General features: G+C 46.0%; 1 protein-coding gene and 1 long non-coding RNA gene across 4 annotated transcripts in view; one reads left to right on the top strand and one right to left on the bottom strand.

Annotated features, from left to right (window-relative positions):
* The window catches only part of LYN (LYN proto-oncogene, Src family tyrosine kinase), a 77,486-nt gene extending 69,743 nt beyond the window's left edge, over positions 1-7,743 (top strand). For all 3 annotated transcript variants that reach the window (XM_022556895.3, XM_022556897.3, XM_022556898.3), the window contains one exon: positions 6,439-7,743. In XM_022556895.3, the coding sequence (XP_022412603.1) occupies positions 6,439-6,641 (203 nt within the window). In that variant the 3' untranslated portion in view covers positions 6,642-7,743. The remainder of the gene's footprint in view (positions 1-6,438) is intronic.
* Positions 7,064-26,260, bottom strand: part of LOC111165867 (uncharacterized) — a 33,654-nt gene continuing 14,457 nt past the window's right edge. The window contains exons 2-4 of the long non-coding RNA XR_016388565.1: positions 17,423-21,693; positions 14,879-14,953; positions 7,064-12,100 (exon numbers count right to left, since the gene is read on the bottom strand). This is a non-coding gene — a long non-coding RNA (uncharacterized LOC111165867). The remainder of the gene's footprint in view (positions 12,101-14,878; positions 14,954-17,422; positions 21,694-26,260) is intronic.

The raw sequence follows: 26,260 nt of genomic DNA, 5'->3' as shown, positions 1-26,260 counted from the left end.
GAAAATGCTTGGGGTGAAAAACCATAAAAATTATAAAATAACCAGGAGAAAAGCAGTGAGGATCACACACACACACACACACAGACCTGATAGGACCAACCAGAGAGCATCAGTCGGTCTATTCTGCAGCCTCTTGTCCTCTGATAGGACCAGGGATGTGTCATCCTTTCGGGAGTTCTGGGTTGATGAGGTTTCCCAGTCACAAGCGTTGTATGTTATGAGAGCCTCTAGCATTAGGACATGTGAACAGAGCGGACAGTCCTACTTACTTAATTATCAGAGGACTCGATCCATAGAGAGCGTGGAAACTGGTGAACATAGACAGTACATGCCAGTTCCATCACTGTTATAAAACTGCTTACGACAGGCCCACTGACAATTAAGTTATCGGAGAATACTTTCTTTACCCGGAAAAGTGCTGGATATGTCTCTTTTTTTTGTGGTTTAGAAGCTATATGCCTAGCTTTGCAAAATAAAAAGGCACTAAGAGAAAGAAAAGGGGAATAAAAACAGAAAAGAAATAAGAAAGTCTCCTATAAAATGAACAGAGGAAAAAAAAAGACTAAAAGGTATAATATATCAAAATGTTACTATCCTTGAGCAATGAAATAACAGGTTACATTATTTTTTTCTTGATAAATTCCTGAAGCGGCTAACTTTTTACAAGTATGTTTTTATTAAATATTTTACTTCTTGTCTAAAAAATATATTTAAAAAATCAGGTAGTGCAAAAGGCTTCTGATGGAAACTTGCCCCCGGGGCCTCACTCTTGTCGGCTCCTGAGACGCACTGGCTTTCAGGAATCTTGGCTATTTATCCTAACATTTGCTGTTCATAGTTCTAAATATTATACGCAGATGGTTATTTCCTAAGTCAAGATTTTCCTCCATTTTAGTTATTATTAAATAAGAATATGGTCACACGGTTCTAAGTCCAAGAGGTACAAAGAGGTATAAGGTGACAGGTGCGTCTGTCTGCAGCCACGCAACCCCTGCTCCCAAGGCAGCCACTGTTCTCAATTTCTGGTGCATCCGTCAGAGGCATCCCAGGAATATCAAGGCGTATATAACTAGAGCTGTACCAAGTACACAGAGTGACTGGATGCCCAAACGGATAGCAGCCACAGAAAACAGACCCTGGGAGTGTGAGAATAAAATGTACAATGCTGTTAATAAACTTATCAGAACTCTGGTCGTCAAATACGAAGTAAGTGCTAGTGGAGCACGAGAGTGTCGTTTCCCATTTGCAGTCCTACTCGTTGAATAGACGCTTTGAACTGGCACAGCTGGCACCACGAACTTCTGTGCACATGGGATGTAATGCAGAAAAGGGCTTTTCCGTCACCTGCTTTTTAGGAAAGGGCTTTGCACCTAGTCGTTGTATTTGGGGCAAATCTCAAAACTCCTTTGTCTTCGTTTACTGTTAGTCCATTTCAACCATATTTTATTGTTATGTTTTTAAATGTGTAGCCCCTAGTTATGAATTTAAATGTGCAGCCTCTAGACCGAAAGCTCTTGCCGTGAAGCACTCTCTCCTCATGGGTGGGGACACCGAATGACTAAACAGATCATGATTGTTGCGTGCTCGACTTTGGAGATTGTCTCGTGAAAATTGGAGGCATCAAAGATAATATCCTTCTAGTTCATACCTAGAAGATAGACTCCGCTCCAAATAGGACTTCTTCTGGAGAGACTCGTGCCCTAAATATACTTAAACAGCTAAATAAGTCCAGTTACCAAATTTGTTTATATTATGAATGCTAGTTCACCAAACGTCCTCACCTAGAATTTTAAGCAACGTCTTCCACTGACCTCAGCTTTCCGAGTGGCTGCCCTGAAGGCTGATGGCTTCTGTACCTATCTCCTCCCTAGGATCCCGTTTCCTCTATGGAAGCATTCGAGATCCTTCTTTGTCCCTGAGATTTATGGCCATGTACCTTGGTGTGAAACTTCTGTCATTTTTATGTCATGCTCGGTACCTGTTTTATTCTTTTGATTTGGAAACTTGTAGCCATAGATTTTGGGAAGTTTTCGTATATTGCTTCTTTGAAAATTCGCTCCTTGCCTCTTTCCAAATCACTCACTGGTAGGACAGTAGACCTCCTGGGGTGATCGTCAGAGCCCCCTGTCTACGCTTCTGTCCCTGTCCTCTGTCCTCCTCTGAGGCTTACCGTCTCCCCCTTGCTTCGGTGAGACGTCTTGTGGGAACACGGGCCTCTGGACCACCAGGCTCACCGCCAGCATCCTCACCCGGCAGTATCTTCAGGTCTGTTCTCTGGGACTATTTAGTTCCTCCTGAAGAGGCTCTTCCAGGCCCTGCCGGTGGGAGCACCGCCTGGCCATCAGCGTTCCGGAGGTGCCCTGGGGAGCGGACATCAGCGTCTTTCTTTGCTGTTGTTGTGGGTTTTCTTATTGTGGTAAAAGAAACGCAGAATAACATTTACCATCGTAACCATTGTTAAGTGTATGGTTTAGTGGCATTAAGTACATTCACAGTGCTGTGCGACCATCACCACTATTCATTTCCAGAACTTTTTCATCTTCCCAAACTGATACTGTGGTCCTTAGGGTCATTAGACACTAAGTCCCCATTCCGCCTGCCCCCCCAGCCCCTGGTCACCTCTGTTCTACCTTCCGTCTCTAGGAATTGCACTGCTCTCGGCGCTCCTGTAAGTGGAATCGTACCGTATGTGTCCTTTTGTGCCGGGTTCATTTCACTCAGCTTGGCATCCTCAGGTGCAGCCCGGCTGTGGCCCGGGCCAGGTGCGCCTCACTCTCCTTGCTCCCAGTGTCCTCCGCGCCCCCTGCACCCCGTCCACTGGGCCTGGAGCTTCTCTCCTTCCATCCCTCCGGCGTTATCCTGGGCACCTGTGAGGCGGGTTCCAGGTCCAGGCCTGCCTGCAGCACCGACCTCAGCCCGGGAGTGCCCCGTCCCAAGACGTGGTGACCAGACATCCACTGCTGACTCCTCTCTGGCGGGCGCTCGGGTCACGTTCCTCCTCTGGGCTCAGACCACTTCTGCCTCTGGCTGACAGGTGTCTCCCGATTACATCAGAGACGCCGTTCTTCTCTTTCGTGTTCTCTTTTTGTTTGGGGATGAATTAAAGGGAAAAAGGGAGGTGGGGCAAAAAGATCCTTCACTATCTTAAAAGCAACACTGTAGTCATATTTGTGTAGCAATTTTCTAAAGAAACTAGAGGGGACCTTTGTGGTTGGGGGTTTGTTTTGCTTCGCTCTTATAAAGAGAAAGGAGGTTTGAAAAAGACGAAGCTTTCGGAAGCATCGTGTCTTTTCTGGCTGCTTCTTGCCAGGTATATCTGTAGCATGTTAAGCTATATGTGAACCAGAATCAGGAAACTCATCGTGCTGCAAACGCTCCATCACAAGCAACGCTCAGAAAAAAACAATTTGCCACTGGGCGGGAGCCTGCGGTCCCGGGCCGGCTGTACTTCCTTTGCTCACACATACAGGCTCGCTCTGTCGTTAAAGATTGTCCTGGTTCCTGGAGCGCCCAGGCTTCTGTCTCCTGTCGCTAACCCCCGTCCCTTTTCTCAGCTCTGCTCTACTGCGTTCTTCTCCCTCCCTTGCTCCCTCACCAACTTTTAGTCTCTGCCAATTCCCACCGACTCCAGATGTCACCTCCTGCCCACCCCCCAGCTCCATCTCCTGAGCTGGCTTCCCCACTGGGCTGTGTGCCATTTGAGGACAGGACTCTGCCTTAGTCGTCTTTGTACCTCTCAGAGCTTAGTGCCAGCTCATGACCGGTAGGAAGTACTTACTACACGCTTGTCGAAAGGAGGGAGGATGGAATATGAAGTTGCTTTTGCCTTTAAAGATCACCAGCCAGTGGGTGTTTGCTTTCTTCAACCTAACAACCGACCAGCACCGGGTTTAATCTTAGGGTTCGGTCAAGGTCTCTCTCCTCTCTTTCTTTCTTCCATCAGACTTGTCCGTTGATAGCCGTATTTTGTTGGTAGATTTACTTGTACATAAAAAGACAGACTTCAGATTTCCTTCTTTTTATTCCTCTTATCAAGTCAGATTCCCCAGGCAGGCTGGAGCGTGCCTGGCCTTCCTCTGCATCATTGAGAGAGTTCTTCGGAGTTAGGAGAACATATAAGAACAAGGAAGAAAAAAATCTGCAGTGCAGCAGCGTGGGCCCTAGAAAGATTTATTTATCTTCTGTGGGCACGTTCTGACCTTTTATGCAACTGGGGCTTCTCCAGGAAGGAGGTGAAAGAGGTATTCCTACCCAGCCTTGCAGGTCCAGCTGATGTTTCCTTTATCCTGGATATTAATCCTCCTGCCAGGACCCCAGAACTTTCCCCAACGCCCATGTAGAAGTAAACACGGATATTTCTTCAGAAATTTATCCAAGTGAGCTTGGCTAGTTACAGAAGCCAGAGCAATGCTGAAGCCACATAATTTATGGAGACCAGGAGCCCAATTAAAGTAAGCGATGCAAATCAGCCCCTTGGCTTCAAGCAATGAGAAGCAAATGAAGTGTTCCAGTTAGAATATTCCCGTTACACAAATATTTGAAGATGATGTTGTAGAAGTAGACTTGAGCAAAATTAATTCACCGTGTAAACAACTTTCAAGAGATCTTAACAGTTATAAGGTTGGCTTGGATCTTCCCATTTCAAAAACAAGGGCTCTTCCAAGACAGAAATAATCGTGTCTTTTTTCAGGAGTTTAAATCCAGGCAGGGCCCTTCAGTCACTGTGTCCTTAGAAGAAGAAAGGTTAGCTAAGGGCAAAGGAGTTCAGAGGTCACTGATTATGACCCACAGTAAGAAATAGACAGAAACCCGCTCCATATATAAAACAAAAGTTTCACAACACCACGCTGACTTTTGCCATGTACAGCGCACTCTGATCTTTTCTATTTTACTCTGTTATATTGGTAATTTATATTTTTAAATACTGGTAGCTCCCCCAAAATCAATTTATTGATCCCAAATGGGTGGTGACGCACAATTTGAAAAACACGGATTTGAGAATAAATTCAAAAGAAGGGTCTGTTTCCAATCAAGTCAAAGACGTTTCCCCTAAACTGTCTAGTTATCTTTTAGGATCTTTCCAGTGACCACTAGTGGTAAAATCTATGGCTATGGAAAGGAGATAACTATGGAAAGGGAATGGTTGGGGTGAATGGAGCTCCCCGTGTGCCAGATATTATATGTATTCTACGCGTGAAAATATTCCACAAGAGGTACAGCTCCTCACTAGAGGAGCCCATGTCCCTACAGAATGAGGTAGCCACAAAATAGGCCAAACACCCAGCTGTGGATAAGTCCTGCTAGAACTGCCAAATGAGCATGTCTCGATATCCCACTTTAGCACTGGAGGAAAATGTTATTAAAATGACCTTTTTTTCCTTAAAGCTATTCTCAGTATCAAAGATGGACAGTTCAGCATCTGAACTGCCCTGAGACATGTGACCACAGTAAAAGCCATCCTCCGTGGTCAGCTCTCTTGCAGAGCCCCGTAGGAAGAGCGGACAGCCTGCTTCCCTCGCCGGCTGTTGAGATGTGCTCTTTCCCACAGCCTGGCGGACTCTGCCTCTTACTATACTGACGGCCGGGACCATTTGAGGAGTGGGGATTAAACAATTGGTCCGGCTGACTTGAGGATCCTGACTTTTTTAAGTACACTTACGATGAAAAGCTAATTTTGAAAAAGTACTGGTAGGAGATACTGTACGGGAAAATGATCTTTTTGGTATTACAGGTAGAAGCTGGAAAAAAAATACTACAAAAGAAAGTGAGATTAAGTGTTAGGATTGGGCTGTTCATTCACAAGGTCTGTCAAGTCCAGTGTCCTTTTGTCATTAGAACTCACTTTGTCTTCCATTTACCACGGTTGCCTGTTTTCACTTTGGCAACTGAATGGTACCTTAATCGCCTTCGTACTAACATTTATTTCATCGCTTACAGAAATGTCCTTAGCCTCTGTACCAGTTTTCAGAGCTGCCAGCACAAAATACCACAAACTGAGTGGCTCAAACGACAGAAATTTATTTTCTCCTGGTTCTGGAGGCCGCAAGTCCAAGATCAAGGTGTCGGCAGGCTTGCTTTCTCTCGAGGCTTGTCCTTCGCTTGAGACGGCCGTCTTCTCCACGTGTCTCCCCCAACCTTTCCTAATCTCCTCTTCTTACAAGGACACCAGTCAGAGGCAGTTAGGAACCACCCTAAAGGGTTCATTTTGACTTGATCACCCCTTTAAAGGCCTTAGCGCTAAATGCAGTCACATTCTGAGGTCCTGGGGGCTAGGAGTGCAACATAGGAGTTTGCAGGGGAGGGCATGGTGGGAACACAGTTCAGCCCGTGGCAGCCTCCGAAGCTTTGCTTCAACCACAGATGCAGGAGGTGGGTACCACTGCAGCGCGTGAGCCTGGGTCAGGCTTCTAAATGGTACCTGTGGTTTCTCGGCCTCAGGGAGAACTAACGCCGACGTGATGACCGCCCTGTCGCAGGGCTACAGGATGCCCCGCATGGAGAACTGCCCGGACGAGCTCTACGACATCATGAAAATGTGCTGGAAAGAAAAGGCCGAGGAGAGGCCCACGTTTGACTACCTGCAGAGCGTCCTGGACGACTTCTACACGGCCACGGAGGGCCAGTACCAGCAGCAGCCTTAGGGCGCAAGGGACTCAGGCGACTCACGGGACGGCTGCCTCCTTAGGAAGAAAAACGTAACAATCCCTGCTCACTAGTTATTTCCTGGGCTGGGGTCACCGGCCACCCCTGCTTCCCACACACAAGGCTAACACTCAGGAAGAACACCCCCCCCATGGGAAAGGATTCTGCTCGCAAGGGCCACTGCCCACCAGTGCGTGGCCTGGCCTGCTCCCCGTGGGCAGTCCGGCCTCGCTAGACCAACCTCTGGACACGGGCTTCTGAGAAGACAACACCTGTCCCACCAAAAGTGCACCCATATCGGCCTCGTGTTTACAAGGGGGTGTGTGACTCAGAGGTTCAGAGGCCATTTCAGTAAATCCCAGACAGGAGCACAGCTAAACTCATTTATGAAAGTAAAATAACCATATGCCTTTCATGACGCTTCTTTGTATTTTCTCTATGCTTTAGCTTCTTTGTTTAAAAAAAAAAATTTACTAATCCAACCTGTTAGGTTTTGCAGGTGAAGTCAGAAGCTTCAGTGTGGTTCCCAGATTTCAGTGATCTCCCACCCCCTGCAATCTGAGACTGTTCAGTTTCCTTTGGTGGAGGCCGCTCAGAACCCCAGCTGGGAAAAGGGGGTCTCTTTCCTTGAAAGTGTCACCTGCAAACAGACAGGGCAGCCGTGTTAAGCGACATGGACCGCCCCCCGCAGCAGCCGGGGTTTGCCCAGACCACCCTGGAAAGGAGCTTTAGAAACTGCTCTGCCATAAGAAGGAATACTTTTTAACGGTTCAGCTTTTCAGCTCCACAATTTCCTGTATCCAGACTTTTTTGGACAATGTAGTTTGGAAGAACAATAAGATTCTGATCTCTGCAGAAACTTCTAGGGCCTTACAAAACATCAGAATTTTCTTTATTGCTTCAAGTGATTTTGAATATTGTTTTAATGATCAAGTATTCATTTTAGTCATACTCTAGAAAGTAACAATGCCATATTTGGGGGCTATTTTTGTGATTCAGCAATCTTTTCTAAATTGTGTAAGGTCTGTGTGAGACTATTTATATGAAGATATGATGGAAAATAAATGAGTCAGGAGGCTCAACTGAGCCACTGGAGCAAGAGAGACGAGAGGTTTTGTTTATTCAATTTTTCTACTGTAAAAGCTTTGAATGGAAAATGCTATATCACATCACGTTTCACTTATGCTGCTGTGTATATACCTAATATTTCAATTTTTGATTTTATTTTAATACACCCGGCCCAGTAACGTGAAGCTTTTCACTGGTGTTTAACATCTCCTACTGTCATCAATATAAAAACGAGTACCAGGTGGTGGGGGTGGGATGAGAGGTGATTCCATTGGATACATCCTTTAAAAAATTGTGTACAAGTTCTACCTCCATCTTTTGAGTGTTTTCAGATCGAAGAACAGAGGAGTTGCTGGGCTGGACAGCTGATTATCCCTTTATGGGGGCCCAACAGGATTTGTTTTCAAACAGGCTTAGCAAGCACCATTACAGTTTCACTTGGTGTTGCCTAGATGTTGGGTGCCTGGGGAAAGGGATGGAATATTTTGCTTTCCCTAAATTTTAACTTCTTTTCCCGTGTGATCTTTTTTTTAAAAAAACAAAAAAACGGTCTAAAATTCTCAACTCACAAGAGCCATCTCCACACAGGTGAACTATTGTCATCTAATGCCTGCATAGCTGGTCACCTGATTCGCCAACGGCGCATCTTCTACAAACACCCACCTGTTCACGCTTTAGTTCAGAATCACACACGTGACCCAGCGTGGAGAGAAAGTGTAAGGAATCCCTAAAGCAAAAAGAAGTCTCTAAGAAATTACTAAATTCATCTTCACCGTGTTTTTCTCCTCACAATTCTGCTTCCTTTGGCCATTTTACTTTCCACTGTCCCCCTCGGTCAAGTCTGTGCTCCTTTGCTTCCAGCATCTCCTCCGTCACCTCGGGCCTCCTGGCTTACTCTCAGCCTGTGCCCATACACAGGGTGCTCGGTGGACAGCACGCACCGTTAGGGTTCCTGGCAGGCAGAATCAGGGGCTGGGTAGGTGTTTGTTTAATCTCGGTGTGCAGAGGCGTGCAGGCTGGCTTACATCTTCACGTCCCAGGTCACTGAGAACTTGAAAACCGGAATCCTCCCCCCCACCCCTAGACACTGACTCTGTTGTTCTGCCCTGGGGGAGCGGGGAGGGGATGTGTCAGTGTACTTGAAAAGCTTCCCAGTGAATTTAAGGTTAGTATAATGCATGCCCAGGCTTGAGAGCCACCCCCCAGCTTTGACCCATATTGCAAAGTGATCTGCTCAAAAGAACCTTCTCTTTCCCCAGATAGTTCGGTTTCCCTGAGGACGATGTAGTCAAAAAGGAGGAAGAAGGAGGAAGAAATGTGCCTTTTTCCTTCCTTAGGTACGGGAAGCTCACAGAACCTAAGGTAAAGCTCGGAGGCCTGACACGTGTCCCGAGGAGGAGGGGACACTTGGTACTTCTGTAGCCCCTCCAAGAAGGCCTCCCGAGGTGCTGTCAGAATCCCACTGGGAAAGCATGTCCAGGCCTTCTTTTAGGGGACACTCTACGTACACCACAGACGCCTTGACTCCTGTCCCAAGAGTGTAGAAGGGGGTCAGTTAAAGGAGGAGCCGTATTTACTTGCTTACACAGTGGGATAGATCAAGGGCACTGAAACACAAGTATAAGCTCATTTCTCATTTTGCCTGTGGTGAAGGCTTTCCCTTTGCCCAAACAAACTACATCCTGGGCAGTAGCTGCTGAAAGGTACTCAGTAGCAAAACACCAGCATCTGACAGGCTTCACTGAATTAAAACAATTGCTCAGCCCCCCACCCTCATGATTTTAACTGCCATGTTCCACACCCAAGCTTCCTGTGTCCTCTGCCCAGAGCATCTCTCAGATGCGCTCACACCACCCACCTTTCCTCTCTGTATCTTCATTTCTACTTCCGCTGGTTGAATGAGACTTCAGTTCTCTATCTCTACACTTTGACTACCTGATGAACTGAGGACACCTGGCCATTCTTCCTGATGGGAATGATGACTATAAATACACAAAGATACCCATACACCCACCATTCTCTCCTTGTTCTCTTCTGTGCTTTGGCTCTTAAAAAAGTTACCTTGAACTCACACAATCACTCCTGAAGTTCTGACTGGTACTGTCACTATTGCATGGCTGAGAAATCAGAGGCATTCAGGGCCACGAAAGGAATAGATTGGCTTCTCTTCGTGTTTTCTTGCAAAATAAAACAAGTGAAATACCTTTACCGTGGAATAATCCTGACTCAGCTGGATAATCTAAGTGGGCAAAGGAATTACTTTAAAAATGCCCCACTGGAGTCCACACAGATGTGAGAGGAAATTTCTTCTAAAAATTTTAATTTGGGGAGAAAAGTCACGCAATAATTTAACTCACCATTCACACTTTTTAAAAAGACAACTTACAGAGACCACGCCTTTGAATAAAATGCTTTGATAACGTTTGTGCTCCATTTCATGTCATGAAGCTGTATTAAACTGATAAAATTTTATCCCAGAAAGTTCTAATATGATAAATGTGTAGGAGGCAAGCCTTCCAATTTAATTTCCTGTGTTCTTAAGAATCTAAATTCTTTGAGTAGGAGCAAGTGCCAGAAATGTCCCAAGGCTCCCAAGATGGTCACCAAGTGATAGTGAATGTTTCCCTTAAATCTGGAAATGATGGGGGCAGTCTTGGTGGCTTCCATCTCTAGGCCGTTGGAGAGATTTGTCAGATATAATCCGGATTGGCCAATGTGCAATGTTAATACAGAACTTCTAGAACCAAAGGTGGCTCTATTTACAGCACCAAAAGTCAATACCGTGCCACAAAGCAAGAAAACAATCTGTGAATTTTTTTAAATTACACTTATGCTGGGGCTCAGACAAGTCCCTACGCCCTCATCTGCCACCCTCAGGGTCAGATGTGTTTTTGATTTACGGTTTGTTTTTTGTTTTTGTTTTTTATTTAAGAGGTTAATACAATGAATATTTGGTGGCAAACCCTCAGTGAACACTAGAGAAGAAACCATTAATCAAATAAAACATTTCTGCAGGGAAAAATGCCCGAACTCATAGGAAGTGGGATGAATATAGCCTATAAATAGCTCTGGATCAGGTTTTACCACCAAATGAGTTCTTTAAAAACGTGGTTTGGAGTATTTTGCACTTGTGTGGCGAAGGGGACGGGCCAGAGGGCTTGGAGGGCAGGCAAGACCTTTCAGGACCTTTCAGCATCAGTGGTGAGTCCAGTTCAAATAGACGACGTGGGGGTTGTGGTCACTCAAAACTCATTTGATGCAGCCATGTTCCAGGATGCAAAGTATTTATGCATCTGTTTGAAACAACAGAGTCATTAACATACTCTCTGATCAGACGCACGTCAGGGCGGTCTGAGACTTCGCAGTTCAAGTGAGGAGAGGCGTCTGGTGGTTTTAGTTGCCCACAGAGCCGCCAGTGAGCTGTGGTTGCTGAAATAAAGAGTGAAGTAGCTGGCAAAGGACCATGAACAAAAAGAGATGCGCTTTCACGAAAGTCAGACCACGCGGGAGCGTTCCATTCAACTCTGAGCACTAGATGGCAGACTCCCAAATCTAAGTGCCCTGAGAGAGTCTCTCTGATGTGGGCAGGCGGGTACATGTGACAGAACTGGGAACACATCAGACACGGAAGCCTTCAGACTGTCGGTGGGAGCCAGAGCCCAGATGTTTTGATGGGAGAGAGAAATCATTTTCAAACAATTGCCCTGTTAAAGGATTATCTTTTGAATCCTTCTTTGTAAGACATTTTTTTCCCAAAGTGAATCATCACTCCTAATCTCTTTTTTGTCCATGTACTTAGTTTTAAAGAAGGTTTTCCATGGGTTAATAGTAGTCATTCAATACAGTGCTTTGTTGAACACAGTCCTGAACACAGTCTCAGATGGCTGGCTTTAAGGGGACAAGTGCAGGTGCAAGAAAACTATTATAAAGAAAAAAGTAGGTACAGAAGGTGAAGAAGGTCCTTCTGAGGAGAGACCGCAGGGCTGGTTACAAGAACAGGCATGGAGATAAAGCAAAAAGCCTTCATAAAGAAGTGACATTCGGGACTGGCTCTGAAGAGGGGCCGAGCGCCGGTAGCGGAAGAAGAGGCCGCAGGGAGTTTCAGAGAAAGGCTGCAGCGAAGGGGGAGGTGGGGCAGGGACGTCGGGGGGCTTCAAGGACAGAGCCCCCCAGATGGGTGGAGCTTAGGCACGAGTCTCAAACTTGAGAGTGTCTCCGAATCACCTCCTTATCACAAATCCCTGCCTTCTCATCCCCCGCTGAGCTTCCGGTTCTGGGCTGGAGGTCTGGGGAGGGGCCCAAGAACGGCAGCGGATACGCCTGGCCCTGGGCCACCTTCGCTCTGCAGGCGGTGGGGGGGTGGTGGCGCAGTCAACGGGGATGAGGCCCCCTGAGGAGAGAAGGTGGAGGCCCAGGTAAGCCATACTGGCTGCACTATGCATTTGACAGCCTGGGGGCGGGGGCGGGGGCGGGGCCCAGCTCTGAGCTGATGCCTGCCGCCGGTGCCGTGGCCGGTGCCCGTGGACTGCGGGGCCACACCGCCTCCCTCCTGGCCCAGCTTTGCTCACTGAGCTCAGCTCCCAAATAGGTGTAAGATCAGAACTCACTTCCTGTGGTTGCTACAAGAAATGAATGCAGTAACATCTCATTATGAGTCAGGCACACAGTGAAGTCAGTGTGTTCGTGAAATAAAGACGTGATAAAGTCCAGTCGGCCAGCAGTGTGAGGGATGGATGGACAGGAAAGCCCACGAGGAGGCTGTTACGGCAGGAAAGTGGAGAAAGGCTAAGCTCCCAGACTCCCCAGGGCTGCTCTGGGGGCACTATGGACGCAGACCACCCCCCTGACCCTTGCCCGGCACCCAGAGATCGGGTTTCTCTAGATTGGGTGGGTTTTTTCTAATTTTTAGCAACCTCTCCCATCTGTGATATTGATTTAAATATTCAAATTATAACCCTGAGAAACTAAACTAGGGAATTAGATTTGGGGGTTGGCAACAGTTATGGGTTGACTTGTGTCATCCCAGAATGGTATGTTGAAGTTGCAACCTCCAGGACCTCAGAATGGGACCTTGTTTGGAAACAGGGTCATTGCAGATGTATTCAGTTAAGCTTAGATGGTGTCCCGGGTAGGGCCCTAATACCAGACCATCGTGGGAGGAAACAGAGCACACACAGAGGGAGGGCCACGTGAAGACACCTGGGAACACGGCATTTGCAAGCCAAGGAGAGGCTGCTCAGAGCTTTTCTCATGGCCTCAGGAGGTCCTCCTGGTACCCTGGGAGGAGACAGCATCACCCAGAGCTGCCTGCACTGGTCACCTGCTGACACCGGAAGCTGTGCCCTGGTCACCTCTGGGGACGCTCCTGCCCCGGCCCGGAATCTTCTGGGACCTCTATCAAAGCCAGTGGTTAGTTTGCCAGGGCTGCTGTAACAAGCACCACACACGGGCAGCTTAAACAACAATCATTCACCTCTCAGAGTTCTGGAGGCTGGGAGTCCAAGATCAAGGTGTCGGCAGGGTGGGCTCCTCCTGAGGCCTCTCTCCTGGGCTGGCAGACGGCCGCCTTCTCCCTATGTCCTCACTTCGGCTTCCCTCCGTGCACATCTGTGTCCTAATCACCTCTCCTTATAAGGACAACAGTCACATCAGATGAGGACCCACCCTCACAGACTCATTTTAACTTCGTTACCTCTGTAAAGACCCCATCTCCAAACACACTGAGTTACTGAGGGTTAGGACTTCACCATATGAAATTTCGGGGGACACAAACCAGCCATAACACTCAGTCTTGGGAAATAGAGAACATGAGCTAGAAAGGAGAACAGATGACACCCAGCTGCACCCAGTGCGGAGGCAGGTTATGAACCCAGGCTTCCCTGGGACACGTCAAAGCTGGCTCACCACGCGGGCCCTTCCTGCAGCTGCCAAGGGGCCGAGGACCCCGCACAGCCTGGCCTGGCGGCTGGCACCGCCCATCCAACCTAACCCAGGACGCCCAAGCCTCTCAGAGCCTTGGCTCCCCCAGTCCTACCCTGCCGGGAGCACGGGGCCATGGAGGCGAGCACATCCCAGTCCGCAGTGGACTGTGTGCTGGGGTCAGCAGGCAAGGCTGTCACCAGAATCACTGCATAGACAGACCACGCTGTGAGCCAAGTTTACCAAGACGCGGGGTGTGGGGCTTGGCAGGAGAGGGCAGGAGAGGGCGGGAGAGGGCAGGAGAGGGCAGGAGAGGAACAGCCCAGGTGAGGGAGTGCCCGTTGAGCCCACCCAGGGCCCAACAGCCCCAGAGGGAGGAGCAAACTGGACAGAGTGGGCCCTGCAGCCAAGGTGATAACCTCGGGGCATCTTTGCTTCTTGTGATGGGAAAACGCAAGGAGCACGTGGGTTTCTGTCCACGGTCACGTGCACACGCACACACACAGGTAGTAGTTATCGTGGGAAGCCGTCATCTTCCACTGCATCTTTACTCCAAGGGACGTGTAAGTATGCCAAGCTGTTTTTTCTTTTTCGAAACATAGCTATTTTGGGAGACAGAACACTTTCCTATTATTTTTTGCCACAGTCCTCAGAAACTGTAGTATTTTGTTGTTGATGTCATCATTTAAAATGAGTTCCTTTTCCTAAAGAAGCCAGAACTCGTGGATGGGAAATAGGATGAATTAATCTCCACTATGGGAAACGTATACCAATAAAACACCAGCCCTTCATTCACGTGTTCAATCAACGGCTAGTTATCGATTACCTGCCCTGTGCCGGGCACCATGCTGGGTGCTGGACTCGTTGGAATGTGCTTCATTTTGAGGACACCCGGACCAGAACATCCCCCCACCCCGCTCACCAGAGCATCCCCCCACCCCGCTCACTAGAACATCCCCCCACCCCGCTCACCAGAACCATCCCCCCACCCCGCTCACCAGAACATCCCCCCACCCTGCTCACCAGAAAGAATATCCCCCCACCCCGCTCACCAGAGCATCCCCCCACCCCGCTCACCAGAAAGAATATCCCCCCACCCCGCTCACCAGAACATCCCCCCACCCCGCCCACTAGAACAGCCCCCAACCCCGATCACCAGAACATCCCCCCACCCCGCTCACCAGAACATCCCCCCACCCCGCTCACCAGAACATCCCCCCACCCCGCAGTCATTTACGTTGTCACTTACCTCTCTGAAGAGCAGCTCCCCATCTGTCAACAGCTTTGAAAATGTCCCAGCCACACTCCAAAGGGCTGCTCGGGCCTGTAGTAGGAAATAAAGAAAAAGAGAGTGTGAAAAACTTAAAAATCAGAAGAAAACTCTCAACTCCAAAGAATCAAATCAGGGGCTTCCCTGTGGTGTGGTGCAGTGGTTAAGAATCCGCCTGCCAATGCAGGGGACTCGGGTTCGAGCCCTGGTCCGGGAAGATCCCACATGCTGCAGAGCAACTGAGCCCGTGCACCACAACTACTGAGCCTGCGCTCTAGAGCCTGGGAGCCACAACTACTGAGCCTGCGTGCCACAACTACTGAAGCCCGCACGCCTAGAGCCCGTGCTCCGCAACAAGAGAAGCCACTGCAATGAGAAGCCCGTGCACCGCAACGAAGAGTAGCCCCGCTCACCACAACTAGAGAAAGCCCACGCGCAGCAACGAAGACCCAATGCAGCCAAAAATAAATAAATAAATAAATTTATATAAAAAAAAGAATCACATCAGGATAAATATTTTTCTCCTTGTTAGTCAATAGTGTGCCAAAGAAGCCCCTTTGAGGAGTGAATTCACACATATACAAATTTCTGGGACAAGAGCTGTGGATGAGAAAATAGGGTTTCCTCTCCAGGAGGACAAAACGGAAGCAGGAAGAAGTGGAAACCCCACAGGCTCCTCACAGGAGAATCAGGGGTGAGGATTCCCCGCCAGACACACGGCCCCATCGACAATGTGCATGAGGCTTAACATCTGAATGCGAATCCCCATAATGAAACTCCCATGTTTATTACACCATGTAATGCAAAACAACGGCTGGATGCTCTCCTTTGAGAGGAAAATCATTTTGAAACAAAGAGTGACAGAGAGAGATTTCTTTTCATTCTTTTAATGTACAACCTCCTTTCAAATGTAGGAGTCTAGCTTCTGGTGTTTTCGGGTACCTGTGTTAACCTTTTAATGGACATTTTGGATAGCAGTGTAGTGTAATTAAGCAGAGATCTTAGGGAAAAGTATGAATTCTCACTGTTCTGCCCACTTACGAGAGCTCCTGAGAGGGTTAGGTGACGAGTGCCACTCAGGATAAGGAGTCCCCTCCTCCCGTCCTTTCTTGAGTTAAGTCGGTTGCCTAATTTCTCAGTAAAGCAGTGAGAATTCATGCTGAGAAGGGTGACACCCAGGCTCTGAATCAGACGTCATTGCTACGAAAAGCTTTATTTCTTAATAATCGGCTCATTTTTTTAGCTTCTCAACCAATGACCCCTGCCTTATTTGCATAGTCTGGACGATATCTTCCCCTTTCTTTCCCTGGGTTAGCGTCATACAATTTGCCCAATTTTGTAAAATCTAATTATGAATCAAGGGCTTCAAAAATATTGCTGCTCTTATCGGACCTAGCTCAACTTCTAGAATTCTTAAATACGTGAATAATGTAAAAGTGCTTAAAGACCTTATAGGCTCAAGTGCACTCATTTCATCGCTATATATAAGTGCAAAATATTGAAACAGATCATTTCACTAGATAACTTATTCAGTCCCTATGTGTTAAAGGCCTGCTCTGCATCCAGAATTATGCACTGAAGATACTTACGAGCCAATTCAACGCTAAAGCCAAGGTTAATCAAACGATGGAGGACTTTTAAAGTGATACGTACGTAATAAGATAGAAAGATATCCATGACGCATTGTTAAGTAGAAATAATCAGAATACGAAAGTATTTACAAAGAATGAGTAGAGCCGTTTTTTAAGGAGGAAATGTCAAAAAGTATGCGGGCTTCCCTGGTGGCGCAGTGGTTGATGCAGGGGACACGGGTTCGTGCCCCGGTCCGGGAGGATCCCACATGCCGCGGAGCGGCTGGGCCCGTGAACCATGGCCGCTGGGCCTGCGCGTCCGGAGCCTGTGCTCCGCAACGGGAGAGGTCACAACAGTGAGAGGCCCGCGTACCGCAAAAAAAAGTATGCAAAATAATAAAAATGAGAAAAGAAACACTTTAAGGGAACACACGAATAACAAAGATTGAATTGGGCTTTTTCCTTTCTACTTTCATGTATCTTTCAATTTTCATTATTAACATATTACTCCAATAATGGAAAAGAGACATGCTCACAGAATAACGGAGCTAAATCCTATTTGTAGACTGAACAGAATCTATTTAAAAGTTTAAAAGTTGCTTAAAAGAAAAAAACCACACTGATGGGGATATGTCAAAGGGACACAGAAGCCAACTGAAAGATCTCCCAAGGGCCAAAGCTGGAACAATTTGAGTAACAAAATAAATAAAGTAGTACTGGGTTATAAACCAAAGGGTAAAATAAATAGTCATGAGTCTACACTGGTATCAATAAATAATTCCGTAAATAAATGGAGGAGAAGAGACATTTTTCCCATGCAGAAGATTTCCAGACAATTAATGTAGATACTTGGCCTTCAAAGAGGTGAAGCATCACACACACCCCTTAAGTGCTCACTATGCAAAGTGACTTGCTTCCAAGGAAACAGTATAGAAAGTGAGGGAAAAGGTACCTTGATGGTGGGGAAACCCGACAAGCACCCCTTCAGCCGGGTGACCAAGGTCAACATGCACAGTGATTGGTCATATCAACTGCGTGACACCAGGTGATGAAACAGCCCGGCACCTCTGTGGTCTTCTGCCACCAAATCCGTAACCCGGCTAGATCACCAGAAAAGCATCAGACACATGCAAACCGAGGGGCATCTTAAAATATTCGCAGCCAGTAGCCTCAGAACCGTCAAGGTCATCAAGATCAACTAGAGGAGACAGGACGGCCACGTGTCCTGCGGTCACCTGCATGGGATCTTGGTACAGAAAAAGGACATTAAGGAAAAACTGAGGAAATCGGGGTAAAATCTGGACTTGAGTTAATAGTAAGTTATCAACATCAGTTCATCGGCTGTGACAAGTGTTACCAGATGTTAATACTGAGGAACTGGATGCAAGGTGTACTAGCTTTGACATGTTTCTGTAAATCTAAAACTGTTCTAAAGTTTATTAGCAACAACAACTGAAAGGTAAACAAGTTCCTTGAGTCTTGGTACCCGGAAGCCATAGTCACCAACCTGTCATTTACTCAGAGTTGCGTTATTCAAGAAGTCCAGTTTGTTACAAGTGTAGGTGCTTATTCATAAAGTTAACACTTCATTAAGAACAGAAAGTGAAGGGAGTATTTTTATCTGACTTCTGGAAAACACAAAGTAACACACATATCCCTGACAAATGGGTTTAAAGAAACGCTTGGTCAATTCTAGCCAATTCCTGCGGAAGACAGCGCCACCTAGTGTTCTGTCACATGAATGAACCAGTGGTGGTTCTGGTTACTTCTCTTTCGTCGGCTGTACGTTACCTTAAATCCGAATTCAAAACTGAAAAGATAAATGAAATGGAAGCACATTTCCCCCATCCCTCCCATAAGTCCTTTTAATACCAAATGACTTGAGTAATAAAACTGCAATAACTTGGTTTCATTTATAACCTCAGCCTAGAATTTTTTTTATAAGATAAAGGCCTGATTTTCAAAACTTCAGTCCACTAATAATGAGCATGAAAGAGATCATATCAGAAATACAAACTGATGAAAAAGTGTAATAATATAGCTGCTTTTAAAAGTTACAAAGTAAGCTTTATAAGATAGCAGCTCTCAATTCCAAGTGTCAGTTCTAAAAACCATAAAGGTATATGTTAATATTGTGTCATTGAACCCAACACTTACATAAAGTTTCCTTGTTTAATAAGTCCATGCTTATATTAATATCAAATTGTTATTCATAAAGTTATACCTTTATTAAGAATAAATAGTAAAAGAGGAAAAATGGGGTCGATTATGGTCTAAAACGTCTCAAGGGAAAAAACCTCAAATGGTTAATTAACAGATATTGGTTTTAAACCTGAATGTTTTTTCAAAATGTGTCATAGCAAACACAGCTGAGATAACTGGCACCTTTCACCTGCAAATAACCGAAGTAGCAGTTTGCCTAGAATATAAACGACCAAAGTTTATTCCCCACCCTAATTTCCTATGTGCTTCGCATGCAGAATAGATGGGAAAAACTCCACTTCACTTATCAATTTGATTGACACTCTTTGCCCTCTTCTGACCACAAAGGCATGTTAAGATAGGCCCCTGAAGTGATTATTTCTGTCTGTCATACCTTAGATTAAGAGGTATGTCCTTGGGTTAAGAAGTCATCTTCCATAATGGAAAAGAATCTGAAAAAGAATATGTATATATAACTGAGTCACTTTGTTGTACACCCTGGAACATTGTAAATCAGCTGTACTTCAATTTAAAAAATAAAAAAGAAGTCACCTTCCAGTTAAGATTAGTTTTTGCTTTTGTTTTTCAGATTTCACTAAGATTTAGTTAAGAGAGAACTTAAAGGGCCTGTTAACAATTTATCCAGGTTATAATTGATTCTAGCTTTTTCCGTTTGTTTTTTCACACAGAAATTTCCCTGAGCTTTGGGGCTTAATCATTTTCCTGACACCAAGCCACTGACTGTCCACCTTAAAGGATGGCACCTGAGGTGTGATGCGACAGCTGGTAATTTACCCCATCGTAATAGCTGATGTCTTTTCCCCTGGGAATATTATAACTAACCAGCTACCAAACAAACAAACAAAACCCAACAGTGAAATGCAAAACACAGAGCAGAGAGGCGTGGGTTATTTTCTCCTGAAGAGAGATTTCAGCCTGCATGGTAATACAGCACAGCACAAGGATTCGGGCAAAACCCTGAGGCTCAGTCGGCCCTGTGATTGCTGGGAACTGCCCCCCTCTTCCCGGGAAGCGTGTGTGCCCCGCCGGGCACCGTGGCTCCTGTGCGGGGCCCTCACCTGGGATCCGGCTGCAAAGGCCCAGCCGGAGCCTCCCCATGCCCTGAGCCCACACCATGTTCCCTGGGCTGCATCTAACCCGGTGACACTCAGGAGATGAAACAGAGGCGGTCTCCCCCTGGTCCAGAACGCTTTTCCTGGCGAGAGAAATGAACAGAACGCGAAGCTGCCTCACCCAGGGATGAGTCTGGAGCAGAAACCAGGAGTTAGGAACAGAGTCAGAGGCCTGATCCCACAGCTGCTCTGGCCTGGGCTGGGCACCTGCCCACCGGGCTCTAAACAAACAGAGGGGATTTGGCTAAAGAGGAGACCCAGGACCAACAGGTGAGCCGCGACAGGGTGGCGAGCAGAAGGCCCCAGAAGCTCTGGCCCAAGGGGCCGGGTGCTTCCTCCTGCCAACACGCTCTGGGCAGTTACCTGAAGTCCTTCGGACACATCTTCCTTTCACGACAGGAACGGATCAGAACAACCGTCACGTTGGGTGCATGGCTGAAGTGGGACAAGGTCAGCTGGGAGACAAGACCGGCCCCTGTTACACGAAGGAAAACACCTTTGACACCCAGGCCCTAGAGGAAGAATAGAGCCTGGGTCTTACGATGATCTAAGACGGACAGGCGTTTATTTTATGGCAACACAGGTTTTATGATTCTGAAGATTTTGCTGTTTTCTCCTCCAATTCTAGGATGTTACAAAGACAGCACTGGAGCTGCTGTTACCTGTCTAATAAAAGCTGGGAATCCGTGCATTCCTTTCAGGGTCTGTACCGTGAATGCTCTGCACTGTGTTGCTTTTCACAGATTTAAGGGTCTCCTAGCATGAGAGTCTCGGGACTTTGAGAGGGTGGGAGACAGGCCGAGGAGAGGCGGCTTTTCCCGGGACAAAGCACCGGGAGGAGGGGCTGCCTCCAAGATCACCTCCAGCAAAAACAGACACAGAATGACCCTGGCCGGGGCTTTAACAGGAGCGGGCTGGAGTCTTCGTGGTGCTGGGAAGGAACAGCCTCTCGCTGCGCTAAGATGTTCTCTCGCAGGGTAGTGGGTCCTCAGTTAGGAAGACAGAATGCATCCCTCTGTGTCCTCCTGAGAGAGTGCACCCCTCCCTAAAACTGCCAACAGCAAAAGGGATGGTGAGTTTAGTTGAATTTTCTCTGAGAGAGGTCCATTCACAATGCTTATAAGTTGATTTTAAAATAAATGAAAATTAGAGACAATAAAAACATTTCCCTGTTGATTGAATGAAGTAGGATTTCGGTTTTCGTGCAACTCCTCGCCATTTTGCTGTGTGGCAGCTTCAGGAATTGTTCATTGACTTTGCAGAATTGCATACGTCACTGTAATTAGAATAGATTTGAACCGTTTTCATGCCTTTCAGTGCCATCTGTAGGTGAGTTGAGGTCACAGAGATCTATGATTGAATCGAGTCTGGAGTACACGTCACTGCAGGTGTGAACACAATTCCCCATCAACTTCCCCGGGGAAAGATTCATGACCAAGGGGTTATTTTATTAAATTTTCAAGTAAAAAAAAAAAAAATCCCTCAGGAATCTCTTCAAAGTTGCAGTAAAATTTTGCAATGCTTTAAATTCGCTCTAATAAGTTTCATGCCAATCCTGAGTCCCTGGGATTAATAAAAACACATAAAGATATATTGTGCTGTGTGTTCTGGAACCTTCTGGAGAACGGAAGGGACGTTCTCCAGGAAGCAGGGTGGGGAGAGAGGGCAAAGAGGGTCCTGAGGGCTGGTTTAAATATTCCCGCCACCTTGGCATCCCGTAGCTTCTGCCCCAAGGATCTTTCTGGTTGTGACCAACTCTCCAGATTTGGGGAGGACGGTTTGCCCTGTGGCTGCATGTCTCAGATGGGTGCAAGGAAAGTCTTCGTTTTGCCACGTGTCCAGCTTTTTCTTGTCATAGGAGGGGAATAACGACTTCTGAACTCTTCACCTGTCAGAGCAGAAATCACATCAGCATTCTGGATCACCTTGGCAAACACAGCTCTTAACTAAGGCCGCAGCTAGGAAATTAGAAAGAGAGAAAGAGGAAAATCTACTCTTCTGGTTGCAATTGATTTTCATAAGGCCCATCTGAAGAAACATTTGAGAACCAGATGAAGAATATCTTTGAAGTGGATTTGGAATTAAGCAAAGCAGAAAGGAATCTCCTAACAGTAGGGTGACCTTGTAATTTAGCATCCAAACTCAGACATTTTTGAGAGTAAAAGGGAGCAGTTTCATTAATTACACGGGGAAAATTCGTGCATCTCCTTGGATTTTAAGTACTGTGTACATTTATTTAAAGATGAAAAATAAGTTAGCATCTGTTATTTGCTAGAGCTGCTTTCTAACAAAAAAAACTTGTTTTATTGAGTGTTACTAGATTCTTTACTGGAGCCACTTTCAAATAAAAATCCTGGCACTTCTCCAAGCTTGTCAACGCCAGTATTCTCAGATCTTTAGTCAGGATTAAAACAATAGAGTCCTCTTATAATTATGGAGTAGAACACCATTCCTACTAATGGTGCTGTATAGTCATGGGAGGAAGTTAGCATCACATCCATTTAGGGTTAGGGAAAAACTATTTCTCTTTAATATAATCATAGAATTCTAGAATTCAAAGCTGAGATCTCACTTAGTCTCAACCTTTATATACCAGGCATCTAAGTCCCAGAGAGGTCAAATCACTTGCTCAAGGACAAACAAGAAGGAATAGCAGAACTGGAACCCACGTCTCCCGATACTAAGTCCTGTGCACTTGTCAGCTCCACGGTGTGTGCATGTTTGCATATACGTAGTCACGGCGTGCCCACTGCTGTGAGATTCTCATCACAGACTCTGGCTTTCATGCTGCCTGGAATGTAATGACCAGAATCTTCCTTTTTTGGACATCTTCCATTTCATTTGTGGATTTCTTGGTCTATCACTTGGTAATATTAATTACAGTAAAAAGACTGTATAAGATCTACACTTGTAACTGATTTTAAAGTGTCTGATGCAGTATTATTATCTATCGGCACAATGTTGATCTCCAGAATGCATTCATCTTGCATAACTGACATTTTATACGTTTCACTAGCAACTTCCATTTCCCACTCCCCACATCCACAAACAGGCACAATTCTTTTCTCCCCTGCGTTTGACTGTTTTTATTTTTATTCTGATTTTACTTCATGCCAGTATTGTGGAATTTAAATATTTTATGTCCTGTCTCCGACGTGATTATCTAGTTTTGTTCCTTGTTTCCCGTGTTTCATTTTTTGCAACCTGTTCCTGTTTTGAAGGCCTTGAAGGCCTTGGGGCTTGCGGAAAATCGTTTCTAGTAGAGTCTGATATTGTGAGGGAAGCTTTTCACATCCAGACAGGGATGTAGCTGTGGTTGAGGCTATCCAGTACCCCTAGAAATGGTCAAGCCCTACCGTTTCTACTGCTTGGAGAACGAGGTGAACCCGGGTCTCCTAGGCCACTGGGGATGCTAGCAGGATGTGCACTGGAGATGAACAGGACTTTCTGTCCCTTCTATTCCAACTGGAACTCATTTGAATGCAAAAAATGTCTGTGTGCCAGGCACTGCGTGAGTTGCTGCCATGGGTCAGATGGAGTAAAACACATGCCCGGAGAAAGCAGTCAGCTGCGGTCCACTGGCGGGAGGAGGTGTGGGAGATACCCAAGTTAACTCAGGACCAGACTGAATTTGCCATTTACCCAAGAGTGCTATCAGGGGTTCAGTGAGAGAGCGTTTCAGTTCTGACGCATCAGTTATCAGGTTGTCATACAATTCACCTGTTCAAGTGTCTCTCTCCCTTCCAGACACAAGCTCCTCAAGGCCATGTCTGTGCATCCTTGCCTGGCACAGAAACAAGTGCTTCATAAGTGCCTGTGGCTGGAGGGGCGAGGTGCAAGCAGTGCTATGGGGATTCAGAGGTGGGTGAGAACAGGGCGACGTTGGGCAATCAGGGAGGGCTCCACAGAGAAGGTGTTCTTTGAGACAAACCTCGAAGAAGTGATAGGATTATAACAGACTCAGATGGGAAAGAGAGACATAAGTATAGGATACAGGAGCAGGGAAGGTCACTTGACCAGAGCTGATGGCTGGAGAGGAGGGCCGGAACCAGATTTTTATTGAGATACGATTAACATAGAAATTTATATTAGTTTCAGATATAAAACATCATGATTCGATGTATCTATTGTGAAATGATCACCACAGTAAGTCTAGTTAACATCCATCACCTCACAGTTACCAATATTTTTTCTTGTGATGAGAACTTTAAGATCTTCTCTCTTTGCAACTTCTAAATATAAAATATAGTATATGAACTATAGTTGCCATGCTATCCATTACATCTCCCTGACTTACTTATTTCATGACTGCAAGTTTGTACCTTTTGTTTCCCTTCATCTATTTTGTCCACTCCAACCCCACCCCCACCTTCTGGCAGCTACCAATCTGTTCTCTGTATCTATGAATTCAGTTTTTGTTTTTGTTTTTAGATTCTACATACAAGTGAGATCACAGTGTTTTTGTTTCTCTGACTTATTTCACTTAGTGTAATGCCCTCAAGGTCCATCCATGTTGCAAATGGCAGGATTCCCTTCTTTTTCTTTGACTAATATTCCATTGTGCCTGTGTGTGTGTGTGTGTGTGTGTGTGTGTGTGTATGGGTAAAGAAGATGTGATTGATGGTATGTATATATATACATACTATCAATATACTGTGTGTGTGTATATATATAATGTATAATATATATAATGTCTTCTTTATCCACACATCCATTGATGGACACTTAGGTTGCTTCTATATCTTGGCTAGTGTAAACAATGCTGCAATGAACATAGGGGTGCAGATATCTTTTCAAGTTAGTGGGTTTTTTTCCTTTGGATAAACACCCAGAAGTGAAATTGCTGGATCTACAGTAGTTCCATTTTTAATTTTTTGAGGAATCTCCATACTGTTTCCCGCAGCGGCTGCACCAATTTACATCCCCACCAACAGTGTACAAGGGTGGCCTTCTCTCCATACCCTCACCCACACTTGCTGTCTTTTGGTTTCTTTGATGATGGCCATCCTAACAGGTGTGAGGTGGTGTCTCACTGTGGTTTTGAATCACATTTCCCAGATGATTGGTGATACTGAGCAACTTTTCATATGCCTGTTAACCATTTATATGTTTTCATTGGGAAAAAAATGCCTACTCAAGTTCTTTGCTTATTTTCAAATTGGGTTATCAGGGTTTTTTTCTACTGGTGATATTCTTGATTATTATTCTCCACTCCCTTGTCATGTCTTCCACCATTGTCATGACCTGACAAACCCCAATCCTGAATCAACATAACCATTTGCTTTCCCCATTTTAAAATCTTGATCACCAAGGGAAACTAGAGAAAAAGTAATAAAATGACTCAGATTGGTGTCATTATAAAATCAAGGTCCTACTACCCTAGTAATCCTTTGTTTTCTGGTCAGCTCTCTCTCTCTCCTAGTCTCCCTCAAGCTTTTTCACTTTCTCTTCCCTTCCAGTCTTGGATCCCACCAGTTCCCTCCTTACTCATGTGTTCATGATTCTTTCTCCAAGTCACAGAGACACTGGGAATTAACGTTTGAGAAATTACTGAACTTCAGGACTAAACAAGTGAACTTACCTGCCAATAAACCATGTCCTTACCTCTTTCCTTCTACTTACAATAGAAAAGGAGTAAGGTGTCCCCCCTCCTCTTCGAATCCCTCTACCTGTCTCTGAATTCCCTCCCACCCACCTTCTCAGGACCATCATTCCATTATCTCCTCCTCCCATGATGATGTCACCCATCATCTCCTCCCCCATGATGTCACCCACCATCTCCTCCTCCCACGATGATGTCATCCATCACCTCCTCCTCCCATGATGTCATCTATCATCTCCTCCTCCCGTGATGATGTCATCCATCATCTCCTCCCATGATGTCATCCAGCATCTCTCATCCCATGTGTTCAGGTCTTGCCTCTCTACTGCCTCCTTCCCAGCAGCCTTTAAACATACCTTAAGTTCTTCTGAAAAACCACAACAGTCCACTCTCAACCACCACTGCTGTCCTCTTGCTCTTTCTGTTTTATCTCCTTTAGAGCCAAACTTTCCAGATTTGTCTGTGCTCACTGTCTCCATTCTCTCACACTCTCCCTCTTCAACCTTCTATAATCTGCCTCACATCCCCATACATCTGTGAAGCTATCGTTTATTTATTTTTGCTAACTCTAATGGACTCATCTTATTTGGTTTGTGTCTTATTTAGTCCAGTTGACACCTCCCTCATTCCTGAAATAATTTTTTTTGGCTTCCCTCATTATGGTCCTTTAGTTTTCCTGACCATGCTTATGGGTTCCCCTCCTCTCAGGACTTGTCTTCTCCAGGGCTCCATCCAGCCCATCTTGTCTCACTTGACTCGTGCTCCCTGGACCATCTCACCTATCTCTATAGTTGCAACTACCGTCTTCGTGCTGAAGTTCCCACGTCTGCCTCTCCATCTCAGACCCCTCTCC

This window comes from Delphinapterus leucas, chromosome 17 (assembly GCF_059928025.1).
Source record: "Delphinapterus leucas isolate spDelLeu-1000000601 "Yukka" chromosome 17, BTC_Dleu_Yukka2, whole genome shotgun sequence".
NCBI lineage: Eukaryota > Metazoa > Chordata > Mammalia > Artiodactyla > Monodontidae > Delphinapterus > Delphinapterus leucas.
The sequence above is the reverse complement of the archived record's forward strand: the minus strand, read 5'-3'. Positions and strand labels throughout refer to the sequence as shown.